We start from the raw sequence: 22,356 nt of genomic DNA on the forward strand, positions 1-22,356 counted from the left end.
GTCCACTCTCTCGTACCAAACTCACCTCACTTAGTAAAATAGATCCTGCAGCCAACAGGACTCACTGTTCTTGGAAAGCAGTTTCCTAAATGATGCTCAGCACATCTCACATCCCACCACATTGTGGTCTTGGCCTTTCATTGTAAGACTTGTTTCCTCATGGATAGCTCTTACAGTTACATTGTTAGAAATAGCGCCTGCAGGAAAGGCTTCATCGGTACGATGTATTTCAAGATGTAAGTTTTGAATACAATGTTTTTCATAATGTCTGAATTTTTCATTTTATTGCAGTTCCAGTAGTCTTTACTAAAGGGTCTCAAACTTGAACAAACATCATCACCACCTGCAGACTTGCTAGAGATTGCTGAGCTGGGCCCAGTCCTCAGTAGGCAGGTTCATGAATATGTGTTTGAGGTTCCCAGAGGGTTCTGAAGCTGCCGGTCCAGAGTGCACACTTTGAGAACTGCTGGTCTGTAAAAGGGAATTTAGAGAACACACTCTCATCCATTCTAACTGTGTTTATTATGTTTAATATACCAGCTACTGTTGTGGGTCCTGAAGGTGGACATGGTGATGAATAAGACAATGTCCATGCCTTCAAGATTGCCATCTCCAGACAGAGACATAACAATTTACAGTAATTAAAGCACTATAATTTGACAAGAATGGATGTAGCAATGACCCAGATGGGGCAAGGAGGACCTCTGGCTTACATAACAAGTGAGCATACATTAAAGACAGTATTGCAGCATGAATTCAGGATGGTGTGATTTACATGGACTCTGGACCCACATGCAGCATTTTTTTTTTTTTTTAAGATTTTATTTATTTGAGAGGTAGAGTTACAGAAAGAAAGAAGGAGAGAAAGAAGGGTCTTCCATCTGCTGGTTCACTCCCCAAATAGCCCCAACGGCCGGAGGTGGGCCAATCTGAAGCCAGGAGCTAGGAGCTTCTTCCGGGTCTCCCATGTAGATGCAGGGGCTCAAGGACTTGGGCCATCTGCTGCTGCTTTCCAAGGCCATAGCAGAGAGCTGGATCAGAAGAGGAGCAGCTGGGACACGAACCAGTGGCCATGGATGCTGGCGCTGCAGGTGGAGGTTTAGCCTACTACACCATGGCGCTGGCCTGACGTGTACCACTTTTGAGTATTCTTTACATCAGGTACCTAAAGTAGAGAGATGGGGGCACTAAATTCATGATAGGATGCTCTGAGACTTAACTTCAGATGGATGTAGCCAGTGAAGGATGGGATCATAACAAGCCTCCAGTTTCGGTTGATTATTAATGAGAATTGTTAGGATTAATCAGGGTCTTGAGGAATCATAAGGAATGGCTCAGGCTTTATAAGGCTTCCCTCCCTTCTTTACCCCAAAACCCCAATCCTGCATTCTGATGTCTTTCAAATAGATGAGGAATAGATATGGTTCTAGGACAATTGATGATTTGAGGAAAAATAATTCTAAGTGGAATAAAGTTTAAAATGTAAAAAAAAAAAAAAAATGTATTCTTTATTTGACAAAGTGGCTGGGAGCCAGAACAAAAGATTGATAGATTACATAAGTTACAAATTAGTAAGAAAATAAGGACTATGATGGTAGAAAATGAACAAGAAGTTAATTGAAAAAAGAAATATAATGGAGCTGGTGCTGTGGCATAGCAGGTAAAGCTGCTGCCTGCAGTGCTGGCATCCCATATGGGTGCTGGTTTGAGTCCTGGCTGCTCCACTTCTAATCCAGCTCTCTGCCATGGCCTGGGAAAGCAGTGGAAGATGGCCCAAGCCCTTGGGCCCCTACACCCTCTTGGGAGACCCAGAAGAGGGTCCTGGCTCCTGGTTTTGGCCTGTCCCAGTCCAGTCACTGCAGCCATTTGGGGAGTGAACCAGTGGATGGAAGACCTCTCTTTCTCTCTGCCTTTCAAATAAATAAATAAATAAATCTTAAAAAAGAAACATAAAATGGTGTATTAATGTATGAAAGAGTTTAGTCTCTCCTGGTAGATCATAGTTTAACTATGTGAAATGCTACTCTCAATTTATCCAATTCACAAAACTTAAGGGCCTGGTACCAAAAAGGCTAGTGCACTACTAACATGGATAAGAAGTGGGCTCTTACAGATAGTGCATAAGATAGTAACAGCAAAATTCTCTGAAAGCAATATGGGAATAAATATCAACAGCTATACAAATATTTAAATTTGACCCAGTAGTTTAACTTCTAGCAATTCACTCTAAGGAAATCATTAGAAATACCCACGTCTCTACTCCAGACAGGATGGAGACCAAGGGAAAGGCTCAGGCCTGCCAGGTCAGTCCTGTGTGTACACCCCCAGAAGCTTTATAAAGCAGAGTCACACAGCCCACTTGGTATGAGTTGGGGGAGGTCTTTTTAACCAGGCACATAATCATCTCCCAACCCACAATGGAGCTCCACTAATGAGGAGCATACAATAGGGAAGCTGTCAATGAAATTCTCTAACTATTAATGTCAGGGTTTTGAAATTTACTGACATGACAAAATGTAATTTTTAATATACATTTTTAAAGATGTACTTATTCGAAAGAGTTACAAAGAGAGAGGGAGATACAGAGATCTTCCATCCACTGGTTCACTCCCCAGTTGGCCATAACGACCAGGACAAGGCCAGGCCGAAGCCAGGAACCAGGAGCTTTATCCACGTCTTCTACAAGGTGGCAGGGGCCCAAACACTCAGGCCATCTGCTGCTGCTTTTCCCAGGCCTTCAGCAGAGAGCTAGATCAGAGTGGAGCAGCTGGAACAGGATCCCGCATCCATCTGGGAGCTGGCGTCACAGGCGGTGCACCACTTTACCTGCTATGCCACAACGCCAGCCCCTTGAATTTACATTTTGAAAATGCTCACAATGTAATGTTAAATGAGAAGTAGGATAGAGAATGTTCATAACACAACATTAATTATGTTTCAAAAATATAATTTACATATAAACACACCCACATATGGGGAATAACAAAACATTAATAGGAGTTAACTTCCGCAGAGCTGGCATTTCCAGGCAGAGGTGTATTAATGGATGGACTTAGTTTTCATTTTACTAGTTTTTCCTGTATTTTCTAGAATGAACATATAGTATCTTTGTAATAGGAGAAAGTTATCTGAAAAGCACCTCATACTTTCAAAGGAGTCTGAGCTCAAAATGTTTACTCATCTTCATCTTCATTACCAAAAGAAAGGAGGCTGCTGTTTTTTATTTGCTTCTGTGAGTTCTTTTTAACTGAGTCCTGCTTATTGACTTCATCTTCATTTGTCTTCTTCTTTTTTGAGCTTGCTGTTAAACCTGAGTATTTTTCATCTGAGGGACGCTTAACTGGTTTTCGATACATAATTTTCCCATCGGCTGGAGGTGGTTCTTCATCTGAGCAAAAAACAAAGTAAAAAATACTTCTCATCTCTGTTTCAGAGTCAAATAGCAATAAAATCCCCTACTGTACGGAAAGATGTCCTTGAGTCCGTTCAGGCTGATTCTGTCTGCCTCTAGCTACCTGCCCATAGACACACAGTCACTCAACACAAACTCACTGAAGTATTCCATAACACTGCCAGCTCTGTACAAATGGGTTCTAACGACAGCATTTTCCCCTGATGCAGTATAATAAATGTTTAGGAATAATGAAAAATATACCATACAGCATACCACACTTTAAGCACAAATTAAATAGATTTTTGTTGACTGATTCATAAACCTCACTACATTTTTTTAGAAACAGGATGCTGGGGCAGGTGTTTGGCACAGTAGTTAAGATGCTGCTTGGGATACCCACATCCCATATCCAAGTACCTGGGTATGTGTACCGGCTCTGCTTCTGGTTCTGGCTACATGCTAATGTACACCACAGGAGGCAGCGAGTAATGACCCATGTACGTGGGTCCCTGCCACCCATGTGGGAGACTCAGAGTCAGCTTCTGCTTCCAGTCTGGCTCAGCGCTGGCTATTGCAGGCACTGGAGGAGTGAACTAGCAGATGGAAGATCTATGTGTGTGCATGTGTCAACCTTTCAAATAAAGTTTAAAAAATAATAAAATAAAAATAGGATTTTACTTAAATTCACTTAATCTTCATAACCTAATAAGGTAAGTACAGTTATTGTCCCCCTTTTTCTGATGAGAGAGGAAATAACTTGTTCAAATTTACACGTCTGGTAACTTAAAAAGCCAAGCCTTGAATCACAGACTGTCTCTCTCAAATGTTCCACACTATTAGATCAACTACAACAATTTCACATTCCTGGTTTCTGAACTTGTTTAACAAAAGAAAAAAAGATTCCTTTCAGACAAACCTGCTTTGGCAGCCTTTATTTCCGCTTTAATCTTCATGACTTCTTCAGCTGACAGGTGTCCCTTTTTTAAAACCACCACTTGGGGCTGTTCATCTTCTTTGTCACTGTGCTCATCATCTTCCTCAGGGAGCTGTGGCTGGATTCTCTGGGGGAAAATACAGAGACAGTGTGCAGGAAGCCTAACTTAACCACACTGGGTACAGGTCTACTTGGCAGCACTCTGGGGAGCCTGTGCAGAACTCATTTCATCTGAGCAGGGCCCCTGTGTGCCCTCACTAGTGTCAGGCCCTCCACTTTGGGCACTGTGGTCTTTCCTCGCCTGCTCAGGGCAGCACCACGCCACGTTGGTTCTCTTCGCTCCTCATCACTCTTCACCTCCCTCTATTTGAAAGTTAGACAGAAAATGTAACCACCACCAGAATACAAAAAGCAGCTGGTAAAAGATAACCTTCCTCCCTTCTCCCTCCTGCCAGTTTCAGCTGGGAGATTTCCTTCTGCTGTGTTCCAGGTGTGTGTAAGGGGCATCTTCAAAGAGTTCATGGAAAATATGTCTTCTGGAACAAAGTATGCATGGAATTTAAAGATTTTTGCACGAAACTAAACGTGTGCTAAGTTGTTACAGCATGTCTGAACAGGATCCAGTTTGAGGCATCTGTTTGAAAAGACACCTGTCAACAATATGAGTCCACCAAAAGTGAAGCAAGAACAAACATCCAGTCTATGTTGGAGCTTGGATAGAACAATGCTGAAATCACTGATGCTTTACAGAAAGTTTATGGGGATAAAACCCCCAAGAAATCAGCAGCTGACAAATGGGTACGTTGTTTGCAGAAAATGACAAGATCATGTGGAAAATGAAGCCCACAGTGGCAGACCACCCACATCAGTCTGCAGGGAAAAAATGACCTTGTTTGTGCCTTAATGGAAAGGAGCATGATTAATAGCAGAGTAACCTGCTATGGACATTTCAAGTGGCTCAGCATGAACAAAATTCTGACTTAAATAAATAAAAGTGGAGCCAACTTTTCTGCTCAATGGGTGCCAAAAACTACTGTATTCAAAGTGAAGGCAACAGGTTTTTGGATGCTCAAGGCATTCTGCTTATTGACTTTCTGGAAGGTCAAAAAGTGATAATATCTGCATATTGTAAGAATGTTTTGAGAAAGTTAAAGCTTTAATATTAAAAACACACAGGAAAGCTTCCTTAAAATGTCCTCTACTACAATGCTCCTTATTCCTCCTATCAACAAAGGGCATTCACTTTAGTCTTGATTTGGTTCATTCTGATTTTTTTTTTTTTAAAGATTTATTTGTTTATTTGAAAGAGTTACACAGAAAAGGAGAGGCAGAGAGAGAGAGAGAGAGGTCTTTCATCCACTGGTTCACTCCCCAATTGGCTGCAATGGCCAGAGCTGTGCCCATCCGAAGCCAGGAGCCAGGAGCTTCTGGGTCTCCCACGTGGGTGCAGGGGCCCAAGGACATGGGCCATCTTCACTGCTTTCCCAGGCTATAGCAGAGCACTGGATCAGAAGTGGAGCAGCTGGGACTCAAACCACCACCCATATGGGATGCTGGCACGCAGGCAGCGGCCTTACCCTACACCACGGTGCCAGCCCCCTCCATCATTTCTACATAGAGCCCATGACTCATCTCCATCTCTACCTGCTGACCTGTGTTCAAGACTCAACCTAATGAGCCTTCCGTGAGGCTTCATCTGATCACAAGCACAGTCATCCCACCAGCACAGCTGCTCAGTGCCCACGTCTTGTGTTGTCAGGGTCCTGGGAACACAGATAAGATGCTGAGAGACGGCAGGCACCGTGGCGCAGTGGAGTAAGCCACTATCTATAATGCTGGCATCCCATAAGAGCATTGGTGTGAGTCCCGGCTGCTTGACCTCCAATCCAGCTCCCTGCTAATGTGCGTGGGAAGGCAGCAAAAGGTATCCCAAGTGCTTGGGCTCCTGCCAGCATGTGGGAGACCCGATGGAGTTCCAGGCTGCAAGCTTAGTTACAGCCATTTTGGGAGTAAACCAACAGAACTCTTTGCCACTCCTTCTCTCTGTAACTCTGGCTTTCAAATAAGTAAATATTTAAGAAAAACAACAGATGCTTGGAGAGTTTGGTCTAGCGGTGGATACGTACAAGAGAACAAGTAGCTGCAATAAAAAATGAGCATTATATATGAGATACGGGTAAGGCAGAGGAGGAGTCACTGTTGCAGGAGCTTTGAAGGGCTGCGGCGAGGCAGTGGCCTGTGAAAGAGATGCGACAGGAAAGGCATTCTGAGGATCCATCTCTTCAAGTCTGGCACAGGCCTGTTGTACTGCATAACTGCAAGTCGGTCTTGTCTGTCAGTGAGTTCAAACTGAACTGAAGGCAGCGGATCTTTAGCAAGTACCAACCGCTCCTCCACACAGCCTCTAAACATACTAGTCTGTTCCTAATGCGGGCAGGTCTTGGTGTGAACCCGTCCCAGTGGAAGCCTGTGGAGGCCCAGAACTTGACTTCCACGGGGTTCCCATCCCATCAATCCTAACCTAGTCAGCTGCGGTTCTTTCTGAAGTTTCTTCTATTTAGGCCAGGATATTTAAGGCTTTTACCTACTCTTATTTTTTAACTCTTTTTTTTGTGCGTGACAACAAAGCATTCCAAAAAGAGATCCAGGACCGTCCTCCAAAGGGGTCCCAGAGTCCCGTCTTAGGACGTGGGGGCGTTTGATCGAGTGGCCTCCGTTCATCTGGAAACAGGGCGGCGTTGTCTCGCGCCCGTCTAGCTCACAGGTTTTGAGGTCCGCAACTGAGAGAGAAGAGACAGGAAAGTGATCTTTCTCAACCATCTCTCGAAGTCAAAGCGCTTTACCTGCGTCAGGTCATTCTTAAGAACAGCGCTTCCTGGGGCAAGAGGATGTAGCTGTTCGTGGAGGCCCAGCCTGGGTCGGAGGTCCACCCGAGGAGGGGGCCGGGTGCGGAGGAGAGGAGCGAGCTGTGGGCACTGGCCTCCCGGGTAAGGCAGAGGCCGGCAGGGGCGGGCGGCCGGGGCTCACCTTGGTCTCTACCGTAGGTCCTTCCTGGTAGCCGATCCGCTCCTTGAAGCGGGACAGGAACGCCGGCTCGGCCGGCCTCACGTAGGACACCTGGTTCCGCTTGCTCATGGTAGCTGTAGGGAAACACCAGTCCCCAGGGCCGACGCGCGACGGGGCAGAGGCGACGGCGCGCACATTTGACGTCCCTCAGGCCACGCCCCCGAGGCGGAGTCCGGCCCAGAGGGCGGCTGCCGAGCTGACGTCAACGTCCCGCCCAAGCGCCAAATTCAAATCCGTGGCCATCTTGAGCGGTCGGTATCCCGGCGCGGTGCGCGACTGGGAGGTGGGGTCCTGGGCCGCGGCCTCGGGATCGAGAGCTGAGGGTGCTATGGCGCCGGGCTGCAAAAGTAAGTCTGGAGCCCTGGCTTCGTGATCCCGTCCCCGCCCCCGAGCCCAGCCGTCAGCGCGCGCCCGCCGTCAGGGGTTCCCCGGAGGGGCGAAGGGTAGGAACTGTCCAAGCTCGCGCGGGCCTTTGGAATCTGTGGCCCTCAAAGACAATGGGGTCGCCCTCGTTTTTTCCTTCTGTGTACGGGGCGCGGTCTCATGCGCTCGGGCTGGCAGCGAGCAGAACCCGGAGTCGGCGCCCGGTGTCGCGCTCGTTCCGGCCGCTTTCTGCACGTCCCCGCCGGGTGGCCTGGCCTGGGGGCGGGCCCTTGCTCTCACGCCTTCTGCACTTCGCCGAAGCGTTTGTGTGTCCCTACCGCTTCTTCGCCGGGTGGCTTGCCTCCGCAGATTGCGGCACTGTCTTCAGTGTCCCTTCACCCAGGGCGCGCCAGGCCCCGCTGGAGGAGAGCCACTGGCCCTCGTATCAGCACTGTGTGTGCTTCTGCACTTGATGGCTTAGTAGCCATCCTGGGGGCCGGGTCACTGTGCACACAGCACCGTATCCCGTGGTAATACGGTGTTTCCTCTTTGTACGTAACCTGGGATACAGTTTAACTTGTAAATTATGCACAGTGAGAGGTTAAGAACAGTAATAAAGGAGAAGAGGTATCACAATTTGCTGCAATCCGATTGCCATTGTCACTGCTCCTGGGCTTTGGGGTCATTATTAAGCAAAGTAAGCGTTGTTTGCACACAGCACAGGGGTCTCCGCACAGTGATCTGGCCCCCAGGATGACTGCTGGTGACTCAGATGCTGGGAGCGCACGGCGCTGATGCGCCAGCCAGGTGGCCCCCCTCCCCAGGCAGGTTCCTGGGAGACTGACACGCTGCTCAGAACAGAGCTCTCTGAACCTTGGGGATTGTGTGTGTCTGAAATTTCCTATTTATTGTCTCGGAAAGCAGAAGTTGGCTAAGAGGACGCTGCTGTATATTCTCACAGTCTCTGGTTTCCCTTCAAGAAAAATCCATCGGATTTCTTCCCTTTTTTCCATAGAGGAGAGCACTGTTGTTTTTGTTTTTGATAGTCTCTTCACTAACTTTGGAGTCATTTGCCGTCTCTGTGAATGGGTGCAACTCTTCCCTTGTCTGGCTCCTCAAGGACGCTTAGGGAGTAAAGCTGGTGGTGAACTGATCTTATGGTAGCAATGGAGAGAGAGGCCCATGTTCGATGATTCTGAAGAAATTGTGAGCTTTCAGCATTTCAACTTCCCGGCGTCCTTACTGCTTGTAACTCGGTCAGTTGCCATTGTTTTCTGATGAGTCCGTTGCTTTATTAACTTTTCAGGGCAATCATGACGTTATCCAAACACCTGGTGGTACTCTCTTTGTCCATCTAAAATACTTCTTTTGCCCATTTTCAGTATTCAGATTGGAACTTCGCTGGCCAGACATGTTTATTCTGCTTTCTGCGCATTTGTAGTATTTGTTCTTTCCACCCTCTGCCGTAAGTTCAGTGAATGTGGGCTCAAGCAAGAGAACTAGTAGCGGTGCCGTAATTAGAGCACCTGCTTATTTAATGGAACGTGGTGTCTGTCCTGCCTATGAGCTGAACTCGAGCAGCTTTCTGAAAGTGATGGGACAGTGGGGATGCCTTGGGAATTTGTTAGCAGAATTGAGGTTGACAACGGCCTAGGTTAAGTCACCTTCCCTGCAGTCCAGAAGCCTTCCGCATGAAGTGGGAGCCCAGGAAGGAGAGAGCAGTGTGCTCTGTGTGCCCACAGGCCATCTCTAGTGACACCATTGACATCATGGGTTGCTGTCAACTCAGAAGTGAGAACGTGCAATATAACCCTTAAGCAACTGAGTTTAAGATTCTTTTTCTAAACTTAATCATATTTGGTCAAATGATTGATGAGTAAATATTTGTGCTGCAAAGTCAAGCATCGTAGGGCCATTTTAAAAGTGGGGGAAACTTAAAAATTCTCGTTTGTTGAGACATAACTTATACATAGTCAAGGGCAGGAACCTCAAGAGTACTGTTCAAGGCCGGCGCTGCGGCTCACTAGGCTAATCCTCTACCTTGCGGCGCCAGCACACCGGGTTCTAGTCCTGGTTGGGGCACCAGATTCTGTCCTGGTTACCCCTCTTCCAGGCCAGCTCCCTGTTGTGGCCCGGGAGTGCAGTGGAGGATGGCCCAAGTGCTTGGGCCCTGCACCCGCACGGGAGACCTGGAGGAAGCACCTGGTTCCCCGCTTTGGATCAGCGTGGTGCGCCGGCCGCAGCGCGCCAGCCGTGGTGGCCATTGGAGGGTGAACCAATGGCAAAGGAAGACCTTTCTCTCTGTCTCTCTCTCTCTCGTTGTCCACTCTGCCTGTCAAATAATAATAATAATAATAAAAAGTACTGTTGAAGAGATTTTTGTGTGAGTACACTCATGTAACCACTACTAGATCAAGAAATGGAACTGTTCCTGTACCCACAAAGTCCCCTGTGCACCTCGTGCTCTATTGCCACACACACACACACACACACCACTGCCTTGACTTTAGCACCACCGATTTGTCTGTTCTTGAACCTCTTACGAACTGTACAGAATGTATTCTTTCATCCTGGCTTCTTTTACTGGGGACGTGAGCGCTGTCGAACATAGCTGTGGTGAATTCTTTCTCGTTCCTGTGTAGTGTCCCAGTATGTGAGCATACCTCAGTTTGTTTAGTCTCATGTGGGTGGACATTTGAATAAAGCCGCTGAAAATAGTCTCCACTTATTTTTAGGCAGACATACAGGAGGCATCGAAGTTTAAAGGCTTTCATGAATGTCTACAGAGGACTCCCTTTCAATGTTAAAATCTTAAGGTAGCCACATGATGGACTTCTATGCTCCCTTTAACCTTCAATCAGGAGGTGGCATAATAGGGCAGTGAAGGGTAGAAGATGCTTCCAGCATGTATGTGTGTACATCTTAGCACTTCTCCAAGATATTCCCTCAGGTCCCAGTTAGAATCATGATAAACCTATCCAGGAGCCGGTGCTGTGGCACAGCGGTTTAAAGCCCTGGCCTGAAGCGCTGGCATCCCATATGGGCACCAGTTCTAGTCCTGGCTGCTCCTCTTCCAATTCAGCTCTCTGCTATGGCCTGTAGCAGTAGAAGATGGCCCAAGTCCTTGGGCCCCTGCACCCCTGTGGGAGACCCGGAAGAAGCTCCTGGCTCTTGGCTTCAGATCAGCACAGCTCCGACCATTGCGGCCATCTGGGGAGTGAACCAATGGATGGAAGACCGACCTCTGTGTCTCTGCCTCTCTCTGTAACTCTGTCCTTCAAATAAATAAAATCTTTAAAAAAATAAAATAAAAACCTATCCACCTCTGTAATTTAAAATTTTTGAATTTATTTTCATTTGTTATTTGAGGGAAAAAAAGTTCTGCTGGTTCACTCCCCAAATGTGTGTAGTAGCAGGGCTGGGCCAGGCCAAAGCCAAGAGCCAGGAACTCCATGTAGGTGTCAGAGACCCAATACTGGAGCCATCCCCTGTACCGTTCCAGGGTGTACACTAGCAGAAAGCTGGGACAGAAGCAGAACCAGGACTCCGACCAGGCACTTTGAGGGGGGATGCAGGGGTCCCGAGTGGTACCTTAACCACTGTGCCCAACACCCGCCCTTATGTAATTTTTAAACTCACTTTTTGTCACTATTACCTAATTAGCTTTGCTTCTTTTTTAAGTAAACATTTTATTTGGAATGCTGGAATTGCAGAGAAGTTGAACACGTATGCAGATCAGTATCCATCCTATTACAGAGAGTTCTGTAGAGACAGAGCTTCCTCCCTTTGTGAACCTCTCATCTAGTTTTTCACCCTGCCGACTCCGGACTGTTTATCCTCAAATCACCCTTGTTACCAAGCTGTTCTGCACTGCTCCGCCTGCACTACATCTAGAAACTCCAGGTAGCTAAATTGGAAGCAGTCTGAGGCTCATGGCCTCTTTCCTGTCTCTGAGGTCACTCTGCTGTGCTGTCTGTTGTCCAGTGCTGCATTATGGGTTCTGATTAATTCTCTGGAGCAGAGCACAGAAGTGAGTAGGCGTTTCCTTGCTGTTTGCTGGTTTGCTCTAAGAACCTTACAGAAGTTGAAGAGGCAGGGCATGAGCGAGAGGGGGTGGAGCCTCCACGCGCTGTCTGCATCTGCCAGCCTCCAGGAACCTCCACGTGCTTGGCTGTCTGGAAGCTCTTCCAGCCCTGGCCTGGGTGTCTGTGCAAGCTCCATGACAGGGCCGTCGCTGTCCATCAGCTTACCTTTGGGCCTCCTTCCTTTCTAATCTTGCCGTTTCCTTTCAGGTGGCCGGCCCTACCCTGAAGCTGCCTTAGGAGCTGCCAGCCGTTAGTCAGCTAATACTTGTATACCAGGGAGAGGAGCTGAAGACCAGATATATATATATATATATTTCTTTTATTACAGTATGTTTCTGGGTCTTGGATAACTGTATTAATCATTTAGGGAACCGCCAGGCTCTTTTTTTTTTTTTTCTTTTCTTTTCTTTAAATTTATTTGAAAGGCAGAGTTACAGAGAAGCAGAGAGAGAGAAGTCTTCCCTCCACTGGTTGACTCCCCAGATGGCTGCTGCAATGGCTGGAGCCTCACTGATCCAAAGCCAGGAGTCAGGAGCTTCTTCCAGGTCTCCCACGAGGGTGCAGGGGCCCAAGGACTTGGGCCATCTTCCACTGCTTTCCCAGGCCATAGCAGAGAGCACAGTCGGAAGTGGAGCAGCTGGGACTTGAACCGGCATCTGTATTGGATGCCAGCAGTGCAGGTGGTGGCTTTACCTGCTATGCCGCAGTGTTGGCCCACAAGCTCTCTTTCAAAGCGGCTACATCGTCTTACCTTCCTACCAGCAGTACCTGAGAGTTCTGATTTCTTCACATCCTTGCCCACCTGTATCAGACTTTTAGCTTCTATGAGATCACTTTTTTTAATTTCACATTCCACGTATGAGTGAGATCACGTGATACCTGTCCTTAAGTACTTGGCTTATTTCACTTAATGTAATAACCTCTAGTTCCAGCTGTGCTGCTGCGAATGACAAGGCTTCTTGCTTTCTTGGTGGCTGTGTGGTATTCCATTGTGTGTATACACCACATTTTCTTATCCATTTGTCAGGAGATGAACACTTCGGTGATTGCCATCTCTTAGCTACTGGGAACAGTGCTGCAGTAAACGTGAAATTGCGGCCATCTCATCTCATCTCATCTCATCTGCGGAGCGCTTTCATTTCCCAGGACGTACTCCCAGAAGTGGGGTTGCTGGATCCTATGGAAGCTGTAGTTCTTTTTGAGAATCCCCTGAGGCTGTTTTCCATAGTGGCTGCACACACAATGGTGTGCAGAGGTCCTCTTTTCTCCACATCCTCTCCAACACTTGTTATCTCTGGCCTGTGTGTTGACGATTGCTAACAGATTGGATACGAGCTCGGAAAAGCACAGGGTCTGAGCGACCGGAAAGCTGGCGTTGCTGTTCACTGAGCTGGAGGGGGAAGGGTGATGAGGCTCTTAGGTTTGGACGCATTAAATCTGAGACTTTGCCCGCTGCGGATACCAAGTAGGTGATCAGCTGGCCAAGCCCGGGGCTCAGAAGAACAGCCCGGGAGAAGGTTTTGATTTGGAAGTCCCCAATATCCCTAACATCTGAAACCGTGAGAGTGGACATCAATCGCCGATGTAAGGGGCTAGGGTGCAGCGTGGAAGGCGTGCTCCCCACCGGCAGTGTCAGGGATCGGAGGGACTGAGAGGGCGCGTCAGCTACTGAGGGGAACGGGATGGACTTTCTGTAGTGCAGCCGGGGCCACTTCTAATGACTTCATTATCTTTTTTCTAGCTGAGTTGCGCAATGTGACAAATTGTCAGTCTAACCAGCCAAGGTAAGAAAATTTTGCTGCTGAGCCCCAAAGAGTTAGGGATGTTGTATTTTTAAAGCAACCATTTAGCATAATAAGGGGTGCTTCTTTCAAAATGTAGCTTGGTCCCTGACAGCTGGCAGTAAGGAAAAACCACACCTCCCCTGCTCCCTGGCCTTCCAGGCAGACATGTAAGATCCATGGCATAACTTTCCCCTAGAGCAATGTACTTTATCATTGCTAGGAAGAGGGAGGTGAGAGCCGAGCAGTGCTGGGCGCCCCTGGAGAGGAGTTCCCTTTGATTGATTTCTGGGGAAGGTGCTGACCGTGCAGCGTAGTGGTACAGGTGCGGGGGCACGGGAGACCCTAGTGAGGTGCGTTTTAGAGGGGTCAGGCCTGGGCTTCGTTGAGGCCACTTTCCTTATAGAAGCAGAGGCCATATGAGACCAAGATCCTCTTCTGTTTGCTTTTCTCTCATAAGCTTAGCTGTTCTGCCACTTCTGTCTTAGTAATGAAGGTGATGCCATCAAAGTGTTCGTGCGACTCCGTCCCCCCGCAGAGGGCCCTCGGGCGGCCGAGGGAGAGCAGAGCCTGTGCCTGTCTGTGCTGTCCGCCACAACGCTGCGGCTGCACTCCAACCCTGAGCCCAAGACCTTCACGTTTGACCACGTCGCCGACGTGGACACCACTCAGGTAGTGAGCCCCTCCTCCCATGCGGCCGTACACTTGGTTTGCACGGATTTTATTTCTAGTCTCTTTAGTTTGGCAGATGTCAGTTAAGGCTGTTTGAATATTCCATAATTATTTTTTAAATTGTAATTGTATTAAAAGTTAGTTTCCTTCTTTCTTCATCAAACTTTGTACCCGAGTGGCACAAGGCCACTTTGCTTTCCCTTTGCACTCGGTGATGGTACAGTCGTGCTGTGCAGAGCCACTCACATGATGGGCACGTGGAGCTGAACTCCTGGTTCAAGGAGTCAGGATTATTATGTCGTCACCGGTGGCTTCTCTAGTTGAGGGAAATTTGGTGATGATCCAGTTAGTGCTAGCCCACACAACTTTCTGAGAACTCATACTCTGCCTTCCAAATATGTGTGTATTTCATACTTAACTGCATGTCTCAATTTAGTCAGCAATATTCCGGGTACTCAGTAAGCACATGTGGCTCATGACTACCATATTGAAGCAGGTAGGTTTGGTAGTTCTTGCATTGTTCGTAAGGCTGCATCTGCTTCTATGTAACATAAAAATCAGAGGTTGATTATTCAGTGCAAATTCATGGGAAAATTATTGAAAAATGTAGGGCTATGCATATTATGTTAATAATATTTGCATATAATATTCAATTCTGTGTAATGCTTAAGATGTGTATTTTAGGTCAGTGACTGTATAGGAAATTAATCAACCTAATTGTGTTTAAAGTCTTATTGTCTTAAACTTTTTGCCATTTTTCCGTAAAGGATATAATCTTCCTGTTATTACAACTGTAGAAAAAAATCCAAGCATTCAGTTTTTATTGTTTTTAAAATACAGGATGAATGTATGTGTGTGTTTTAATGAAATGCTAACAGGTTTGGTGCTTGTGTTTATAGGAATCTGTATTCTCAGCTGTGGCTAAAAGCATTGTGGAGTCCTGCATGAGTGGTTATAATGGGACCATCTTTGCATAGTAAGTGCTTATATTAGTTTCCTGTTGCTGGTTTTTGTTAAAAGATTTGTTTATTTCTTTGAAAGGCAGAGTTACAGAGAGAAAGGGATAGGGAGAGATAGAGAAACTTCATCTGCTGGTTCATTCCCCCTAGGTCTCCCACATGGGTGCAGGGGCCCAAATACTTGGGCCATCCTCTACTGCTTTCCCAGACACATTAGTAGGGAGCTAGATCAGAAGTGGAGCAGCCAGGACTCAAACCGGCACCATGTGGGATGCTAGCACCACAGGCAGCAGCTTTACATGCTGTGCCACAGCACTGGCCCCTTCCTGTTGCTGTTGTAACAAATTACTGCAAACTTAGTGGCTTAAAACAGCGCAGATGTACTATCCTCCTGTTCTATAAGTGAACAAGTCACCCTGGCTCTCACTGGGCTAAAATCACGGCCTCAGTCTGGCTGTGTTTTTTTTCTGGAAGCTCTGCTGGAAGATCTGTTTCCTTGCCTTTTTAGGGTCTAGAAGTGACCCGCCTTACTGGGCTTACAACCCCCTTTCTCTGTCTCAGAGCCAACAGCCTCTCTCTGGCTCCTCTGGCTCGCTCAGATTGCCCTGACTGCAGCCGGGAAAGGTTCTCTGATTGTAAGGGCTCTGCCGGTGAGGCCGCCCCACCCGGAGAATCAGTAGTAAGATGGGCTGGTTTCTGTGTCCCTTTGACATATCACGTCCTTCAGTGTTTGTGCACTTCTCACTTCATGGCTTACGGATGCTCCTGGATCATCTAGTATTGCCTCTGCTCTAGGCCTAGAATCAACCATGTACAAAGCACCTTGATTCCTTTTATTAGAGAGCGGTTTTTAAAAACCGGAATCTGGGCAACTGGGTTGTCTGTTGCTGTTGGCGTATCACTGCTCCTAGGCCTTCTCCGCAGAGCCGGGTAATGTATGTGTATCTGTCCCCAGTCATGTAGAGAGACACAGCCGTGCCTGTGCACTTGTGTACAGATGGAGTAGACGGGCGTTCCTGCTGCTGCCTGTGATGCTGCAGTACTGCGGGGGGATTCCTCGCCTTCCTTTCTGTTTAGCGCTGGCTTCCCCTGCGGACAGTGGTGCTCCCGGCTTCCTCCTGTCGCCCATTTTCTTGTTCAACGCCCCCATGCCCGTAAAGCAGCTTCAGAGCTGTGGCCCGTATCCCTGCAGAAGAATTTGCCCAGTTCGGTGTTCATGTACAGTTTCTTTCTCCTCTGTGTCTTACAGTTTGTAGTCAGAACCCGTTTTCTAGTTACCTAGTTAAGTTCCTTTCCCACCCACCCCCTTCCGTGAGTTATGGCATACGTTTGTGATATACTTAGATGCAGTCCACCCTGGGATCCCACACATCCTGGTTGGTATATTTTGTTTGTTCCGTTTGCATACTTGCCTTCGTGACGTGCAGTTATATTGGTTTTGAGCGATACATGGATCCAGATGTGCAGCGCCCAGTGCCATGGAAAACAGCTGCTTCACCTTCCGATTTCCCCTGTGCACCCCCTTTGCAGTCAGCCACTCCTCCCTCCTGCTAGCTCCTGGCTTCAGGGTACAATAATATTTTCCATTCCTCTGGTTTTGCCTTTTCCAGAGCGTTACATGGTTGGGATCTATCATCTTTCTCATAAAGTGCATTTAGGATTTGGCTACATTGGAGACTTAAGTAGTTTATTCCTTTGTTTTGATGATTCGTATTTTATGTTTGGGTATACCCCAGTTTGTTTATCCATTCACTCATTCAAGAACATTGTTTGCTTCTAGTTTTTATCAAGTGTGAATAAAACTGCCACTAATACTTACATATGAATTTTTGTGTGAACATGAGCTTGGGTAAATACTTAGGAATACAATTGCTGGATCGTATGGTAAGAAATGAGGGAGAGGGCCTCATTGTGGTGCACTGGATTAAGCTGCCATCTATAATGCTGGCATTCAATATGGGCAGTGGTTCGAGTCCCAGTTACCACCCACTTCTCTCTCTCTCTCTCTCTCTAATATTTATTTGAAAGGCAGAGTTAGAGAGAGAGAATCTTCTATCTGCTGGTTCACTCCTCAAATGGCTGCAACAGCTGGAAAGCTGGAACTGGGCTGGTCTGAAGCCTGGAGCTAGGAGTTTCTTCTGGGGCTTCCACAAGCGCCCGGGCCATCTTCTACTTTCCCGGGCACATTAGCAGGGAGAGCTGGGAGTTGGATTGGAAGTGGAGCAGCCGAGACTCAACTACTGGCTGACCCACTTTTTTTTTTTTTTTTTAAGATAATCTTTTTTTTTTTTTTTTTTTTTTAGATTTTATTTATTTATTTGAGAGGTAGAGTAACAGAGAGGCAGAGAGAGAAAAATTTGCCATCTGCTCTGCAAGTTCACTCCCCAGATGGCCACAATGGCTGGAGCACTTGGGCCATCTTCCACTGCTTTCCCAGGCCACAGCAGAGAGCTGGATCAGAAGAGGAGAAGCTGGGATTCAAACTGGCGCCCATGTGAGATTCTGGTGCTGAAGGCAAAGGCTTAGCCCAATATGCCACAGCGCTGGCTCCTTTTTTTTAAGGTTTACTTTTTTTTTTAATTTATTTGAAAGGCAGAGCTAAACAGAAAGAGAGAGAAGGGGGGAGAGAGAGAGAGAGAGAGGTCTTCCATTTGTTCACTCCCCAAATGACCGCAACAGCCAGGGCTGGGCCAGGAACCAGGAGCTTCTTCCAGGTCTCCCATGTAGGTACAGGGGCCCAAGGACTTAGGTTATCTTCCACTGCTTTCCCAGGCCATAGCAGAGAGCTGGATTGGAAGTGGAGTAGCCAGGACTTCAACTTGTCCCCATATGGGATGCCGGCCCTGCAAAATGGAGCTTTAACCCACTGCAATACAGCGCTGGCCCTGAGAGAGGACTTGGGTCCTGACTTTGTCTCAAGGAACACATCTGCCCTGCACTCAGTGGTGTGCGCACTGAGACTGAGTACCCCGCACATCCACATGGCTCAACATATGATGTCCTTGGGGTATCCGTTTCTACTGCAGCCGTGTAAGTGCTCCACACCATGAAGCACCCATAGTAACTGTCCTGTGACTAGAACAGTTACCCTTTTGTTCCCCACCAGGACAAACCAAAACGCAAGCAGTTGTAACACTGGCCCTTGTGATAACACAGTGTACCAAAAGTACTATGCCAAACCTTTGTAACGTATAAAAATTCCACATCCCCATATTGGCCACTTCAAGGTAAAAACTGATAACTCCCTAAGTGTCAACTGGCTCTACTTCCCTAGTATTAAACATAAAAACTACATGGGAAATATAGAAATTCAAATAGAAATAATATAAAGCTTTCATAAATCATAAAAGCGATTTGTGGGACAGCGTGGGTAACAGATGGTCTACTGTAAATTGTACTATGAGGCAGACCAATGTCAGCTTCATCTCCGTGGGTGTCCGATGTCCACAATGTCAAGTTGTCTCTCAGTGATTGCTTATTGGTGTTCTTGTGTGACTCTTCACTTAACCTATCAAGTCAGCAATTTTTCATCAAAAGCTCTTTTCCAAAGAGGAGGCTTTCTCTGGGGAATTCAGAATCTCATAATAGAAGAGAGAGGAGTTAAGAGCCAGACCCAAGCTGATAGGATGCGTTGGTTGCATTGCAGTGTTGCTGAGTTCCGTAGCTTCTTGGTATGCTTGTGACTGACCCACAGTGTAAAGCTGCCGCCCGCAGTGCCGGCATCCCATATGGGTGTCAGTTTGAGTCCCAGCTGCTCCACTTCTGATCCAGTGCTCTGCTATGGCCTGGGATAGCAGTGGAAGATGGCCCACGTCCTTGGGCACCCGCACTCGAGTGGGAGACCCAGAAGAAGTTCCTGGCTCCTGGCTTCAGATCAGCCCAGCTCCGGCCATTGTGACCATTTGGGGAGTGAACCAGATCTCTTTTTCTCTGTCTCTGTCTCTGTCTCTCTGTAATGCTGCCTTTCAAATAAATAAATAAATCTTTTTTTTTTTTTTTTAAAGAACTTTGTCGAAAAGAGACAGTAGTACATCATTGCAGATATCTCTTAGCTCTCAGTTTTCTCTCTGTATTCCTGAGCCATCTGCTGTTTTTTCTCAGGACCTCTGGTCTTTGGCTCAATACTTGAGACAAGTCTCAAAGAGGACCTACAGGCTCCTACAACATTTTTCTAGGCACCTGAGAGAAGATTCCTCTACTCTTAGATAATTGAGCTCCTTGCTCAGCCGGTTTGGCCCTCTGTACTAGCTCATTGTAATCTGTGACTGGATATTCGGTATAGTAGGTAAAGCTACCACCTGTGATGCTTGCATCCCATAAGGGCAACAAACAGTTCATGTCTTGGCTGCTCTACTTCTAATCCAGCTCCGTGCTAATGGCCTGGGAAAGCAGCGGAAGATGGCCCAGTGCTTGGGCCCCTGCACCCATGTAGGAGACCTGCAGGAAGCTTCTGGCTCCTGACTTTGGCCTGGCCCCGCCATTGTGGCCACTTGGAAAGTGAACTCGTGGATAGAAGATCTTCATCTCTCTGTCATTCATTCCCTCTCTGTAACTCTTTCAAAAAAATAAATAAGTCTTAAAAAAAAAAGAAAAGAATTTAGGAAAGGAATTGCTGCAGTGTTTCCAATAGCAAAAATTGGACACAAAAGTGTAATTGACTCTAGTTTAATAAATTGATACCACAAGATCCCATTTTTCAAGGAATACTATGTAGTTGTGAAAAATAATGACCTCTTATTTACTGAAATAGAAAGATATCTGAGATAAAATTAAAGGGAAGATAGGTTATAGAGCAATATGCAAAGTATCAGCCCAATTTTTGTAAATAAAAATTAAATGAAAATTTAAAGGCCAGCTTTATATAATCTAGAAGCATTTACCAACATTTAATAATGGTTAGTTCTTTGTAGTGAGATTGGAGGAAAATAAGATGAATTTTTACCTAATATAGTTGAAAAATGGAAAACAATTTTTATGTATTAGCAGACTGTATTAGAATCGGACAGTAGTCTTTTAAATTTTATGTATAAAAATAATATATAAAAATTCCTTTTTACAGTGGACAGACTGGCTCAGGGAAGACATTTACTATGATGGGTAAGTAAATCAAGACTTAATATTTGCTGGCCCTAATCAACACTCCATGATGACAGCACCTGGTAGTTTTCTATATGTGATGGGGATGTTATGAAATCAGGGAGGTCTCTGGGCTTCTGCCAGGCTGTGAGTCCCTTAATAGCAGTGTCCAAGTGTTAATCATGTGTGCAGCTGTGTGCCCTAGCCCAAGAAACAGTTTTTCAATAGAGTTGAATGTATTTTTATATATGTAGAATTTTCAAAAAGTTCATGAAAAAAATGTGTATTATCAAAAAACTTCATGAATTTCAGATTATGGGGCATCAAAATAAACTTATCAGGGGTGGTGTTGGTGTAGTGGTAGAGCTGCTACCTGCAATCCCATCTGGGCCCCAGTTTGTGTCCTGGCTGCTCCGCTTTCAATCCAGCTCCCTGCTAATGGCCTGGGGAAAGCTGTGGAAGATGACCCAAGTACCTAGGCTCCTGCCACCCATGTGGGAGACCCTAATGAAGCTCCTGGCTTCAGCCTGGCCTATCTGGGAGTGAACCAGTGGATGGAAGATTTCTGTTTGTCTGTCTGTCTGTCTCTCTCTGTAACTCTGACTTTCAAATAAATCTTTTTAAAAATGAATAAATAGCTTATCTTTTTATTCCATTTTCAATGAACTTCTATATCTGTATAAGCATTAGGCAGATTAAGATTCAGTAGCTGCCCCACCTGTGTCTCCTAATGTATCTGTTACTGGGACTTCTATTATTATTAGCTTTGCTTGGTTTTGAACTTATACAAATGATATTTTATAGTTTGTATTATTTTGTTTGTCTTTTCTTTCAGCACTGAGTTTCTAAGATTTATTCGTGTTGTTGTGTCTGGTAATGGATGTAGGCATGAGTGTCTTCATTTCTACTCCAAGTTCTTGCATCACACAGAGATAAAAATTCCAAGCAGAGACCCATAACATGTACAGGAAGGAACAGGACTGACTGAACAGAGAGGGAATAAACATAGATTCACACGCCAGTGTCGACAACTGACATGGAGAAATGCCATCACGGTGGACAAGTGGGTTGCCCTTAAGGAGGGAAAAAGAGAGCCTGCTCTGTGGCAGAGACCTCTCCCCCATTCTCAGTCTGCTTTTATGAAGTAGAGGGAGGTACTTTAATGGAGTATACAACAGGATGGGGTCTCAGCATGTGCCCTATTCTCAGATGAGACACAAGTGCTTCCTGGCAAGGTGGATATATCCAGCGAACAGTTAAAGAGAAAACACTGTATTGCAGGATTGTAAAAATTCTAGCTCACCTAGACTAAATAACTACCTAGTTTACAACGTGTCAATAGTAGTTTATTTCCATCACACTATAATATGAGTCAGTGAGCATTCCATTCTACTGTTGATGACATTTGGATTATTTCTAGTCTAGGGTCATGTGAATAATGCTGCTGTGATCACTCTTTCTTGTATGTGTCTTTTGACATCATTTCTCTTGGATCTGTTTCCAGGAGTAGAATTGCTGAACCCTAGGATATAAGCTTTAGTAGATACTGCCAGTTTTACAAAATTGTTATGCTTCAGCGGCATGTTCAAGTTCCATTTACTGCACATCTTTGTTTATACCTTATAATGTCAGCTTTTAAAACTAGCCGTCCGGCGCCGCAGCTCACTTGGCTAATCCTTTCCCTGTGGCGCTGGCACACTGGGTTCTAGTCCCGGTCAGGGCGCCAGATTCTGTCCTGGTTGCTCCTCTTCCGATCCAGCTCTCTGCTATGACCCGGGAAGGCAGTAGAGGATGACCCAAGTGCTTGGGCCCTGCACCCCATGGGAGACCAGGAAGAAGCACCTGGCTCCTGGCTTCGGATCAGCACAGTGCACCAGCCATAGCAGCCATTTGGGGGGTGAACCAACGGAAAGGAAGATCTTTCTCTCTGTCTCTCTCTCTCTCACTGTCTAACTCTGCCTGTCAAAAAGAAGAAAAAAAAAAACTGTAGCCATGTGTAGTATTCTGTTTGTTTAAACATACTTCT

At 46.4% G+C, this 22,356-nt stretch overlaps 2 protein-coding genes across 16 annotated transcripts in view; one reads left to right on the top strand and one right to left on the bottom strand.

Annotated features, from left to right (window-relative positions):
* Positions 1-22,356, top strand: part of KIF15 (kinesin family member 15) — a 94,623-nt gene that overhangs the window by 21,240 nt on the left and 51,027 nt on the right. For 4 of the 8 annotated variants that reach the window (XM_089306417.1, XM_089306415.1, XM_089306418.1 and 1 more), the window contains 4 exons: positions 13,584-13,626; positions 14,112-14,295; positions 15,195-15,271; positions 20,314-20,351. In XM_089306417.1, the coding sequence (XP_089162543.1) occupies positions 15,240-15,271; positions 20,314-20,351 (70 nt within the window). In that variant the 5' untranslated portion in view covers positions 13,584-13,626; positions 14,112-14,295; positions 15,195-15,239. Of the gene's footprint in view, positions 1-7,461; positions 7,742-13,583; positions 13,627-14,083; positions 14,296-15,194; positions 15,272-20,313; positions 20,352-22,356 lie in introns of those variants that run through there. The other 4 variants (XR_007921580.3, XM_008260507.5, XM_002713206.6 and 1 more) reach the window with 2 other exon arrangements.
* Positions 256-7,489, bottom strand: KIAA1143 (KIAA1143 ortholog). Of its 8 annotated transcripts, none has more exons than XM_051851688.3 (4): positions 7,356-7,489; positions 4,311-4,455; positions 3,147-3,388; positions 256-471 (listed from the first exon to the last, which is right to left on the bottom strand). In XM_051851688.3, exons 1-3 carry the CDS (start codon positions 7,461-7,463, stop codon positions 3,174-3,176), a joined length of 468 nt encoding a protein of 155 aa, XP_051707648.1. In that variant the 5' UTR covers positions 7,464-7,489; the 3' UTR covers positions 256-471; positions 3,147-3,173. The 8 variants fall into 8 exon arrangements, with proteins under 8 accessions (XP_051707648.1, XP_089162559.1, XP_008258728.1 ...); XM_089306433.1 differs by having other exon boundaries at positions 3,140-3,388; XM_008260505.5 differs by lacking the exon at positions 256-471 and adding an exon at positions 801-1,165.

This window comes from Oryctolagus cuniculus, chromosome 10 (assembly GCF_051225735.1).
Source record: "Oryctolagus cuniculus isolate XC-2025 breed Fujian yellow rabbit chromosome 10, ASM5122573v1, whole genome shotgun sequence".
NCBI classification, from domain to species: Eukaryota; Metazoa; Chordata; class Mammalia; order Lagomorpha; family Leporidae; genus Oryctolagus; species Oryctolagus cuniculus.

What these genes read in the sequence shown, in the direction of transcription:
- KIAA1143 (XM_051851688.3), bottom strand. Translation starts at nt 7,463, where the DNA reads ATGAGCAAGCGGAACCAGGTGTCCTACGTGAGGCCGGCCGAGCCGGCG. An exon ending in GACCTACGGTAGAGACCAAG is followed by an intron (nt 4,456 to 7,355) that starts GTGAGCCCCGGC and finishes ATTTTCCCCCAG; the next exon opens with AGAATCCAGCCACAGCTCCC. An exon ending in AATAAAGGCTGCCAAAGCAG is followed by an intron (nt 3,389 to 4,310) that starts GTTTGTCTGAAA and finishes TTTTTTGCTCAG; the next exon opens with ATGAAGAACCACCTCCAGCC.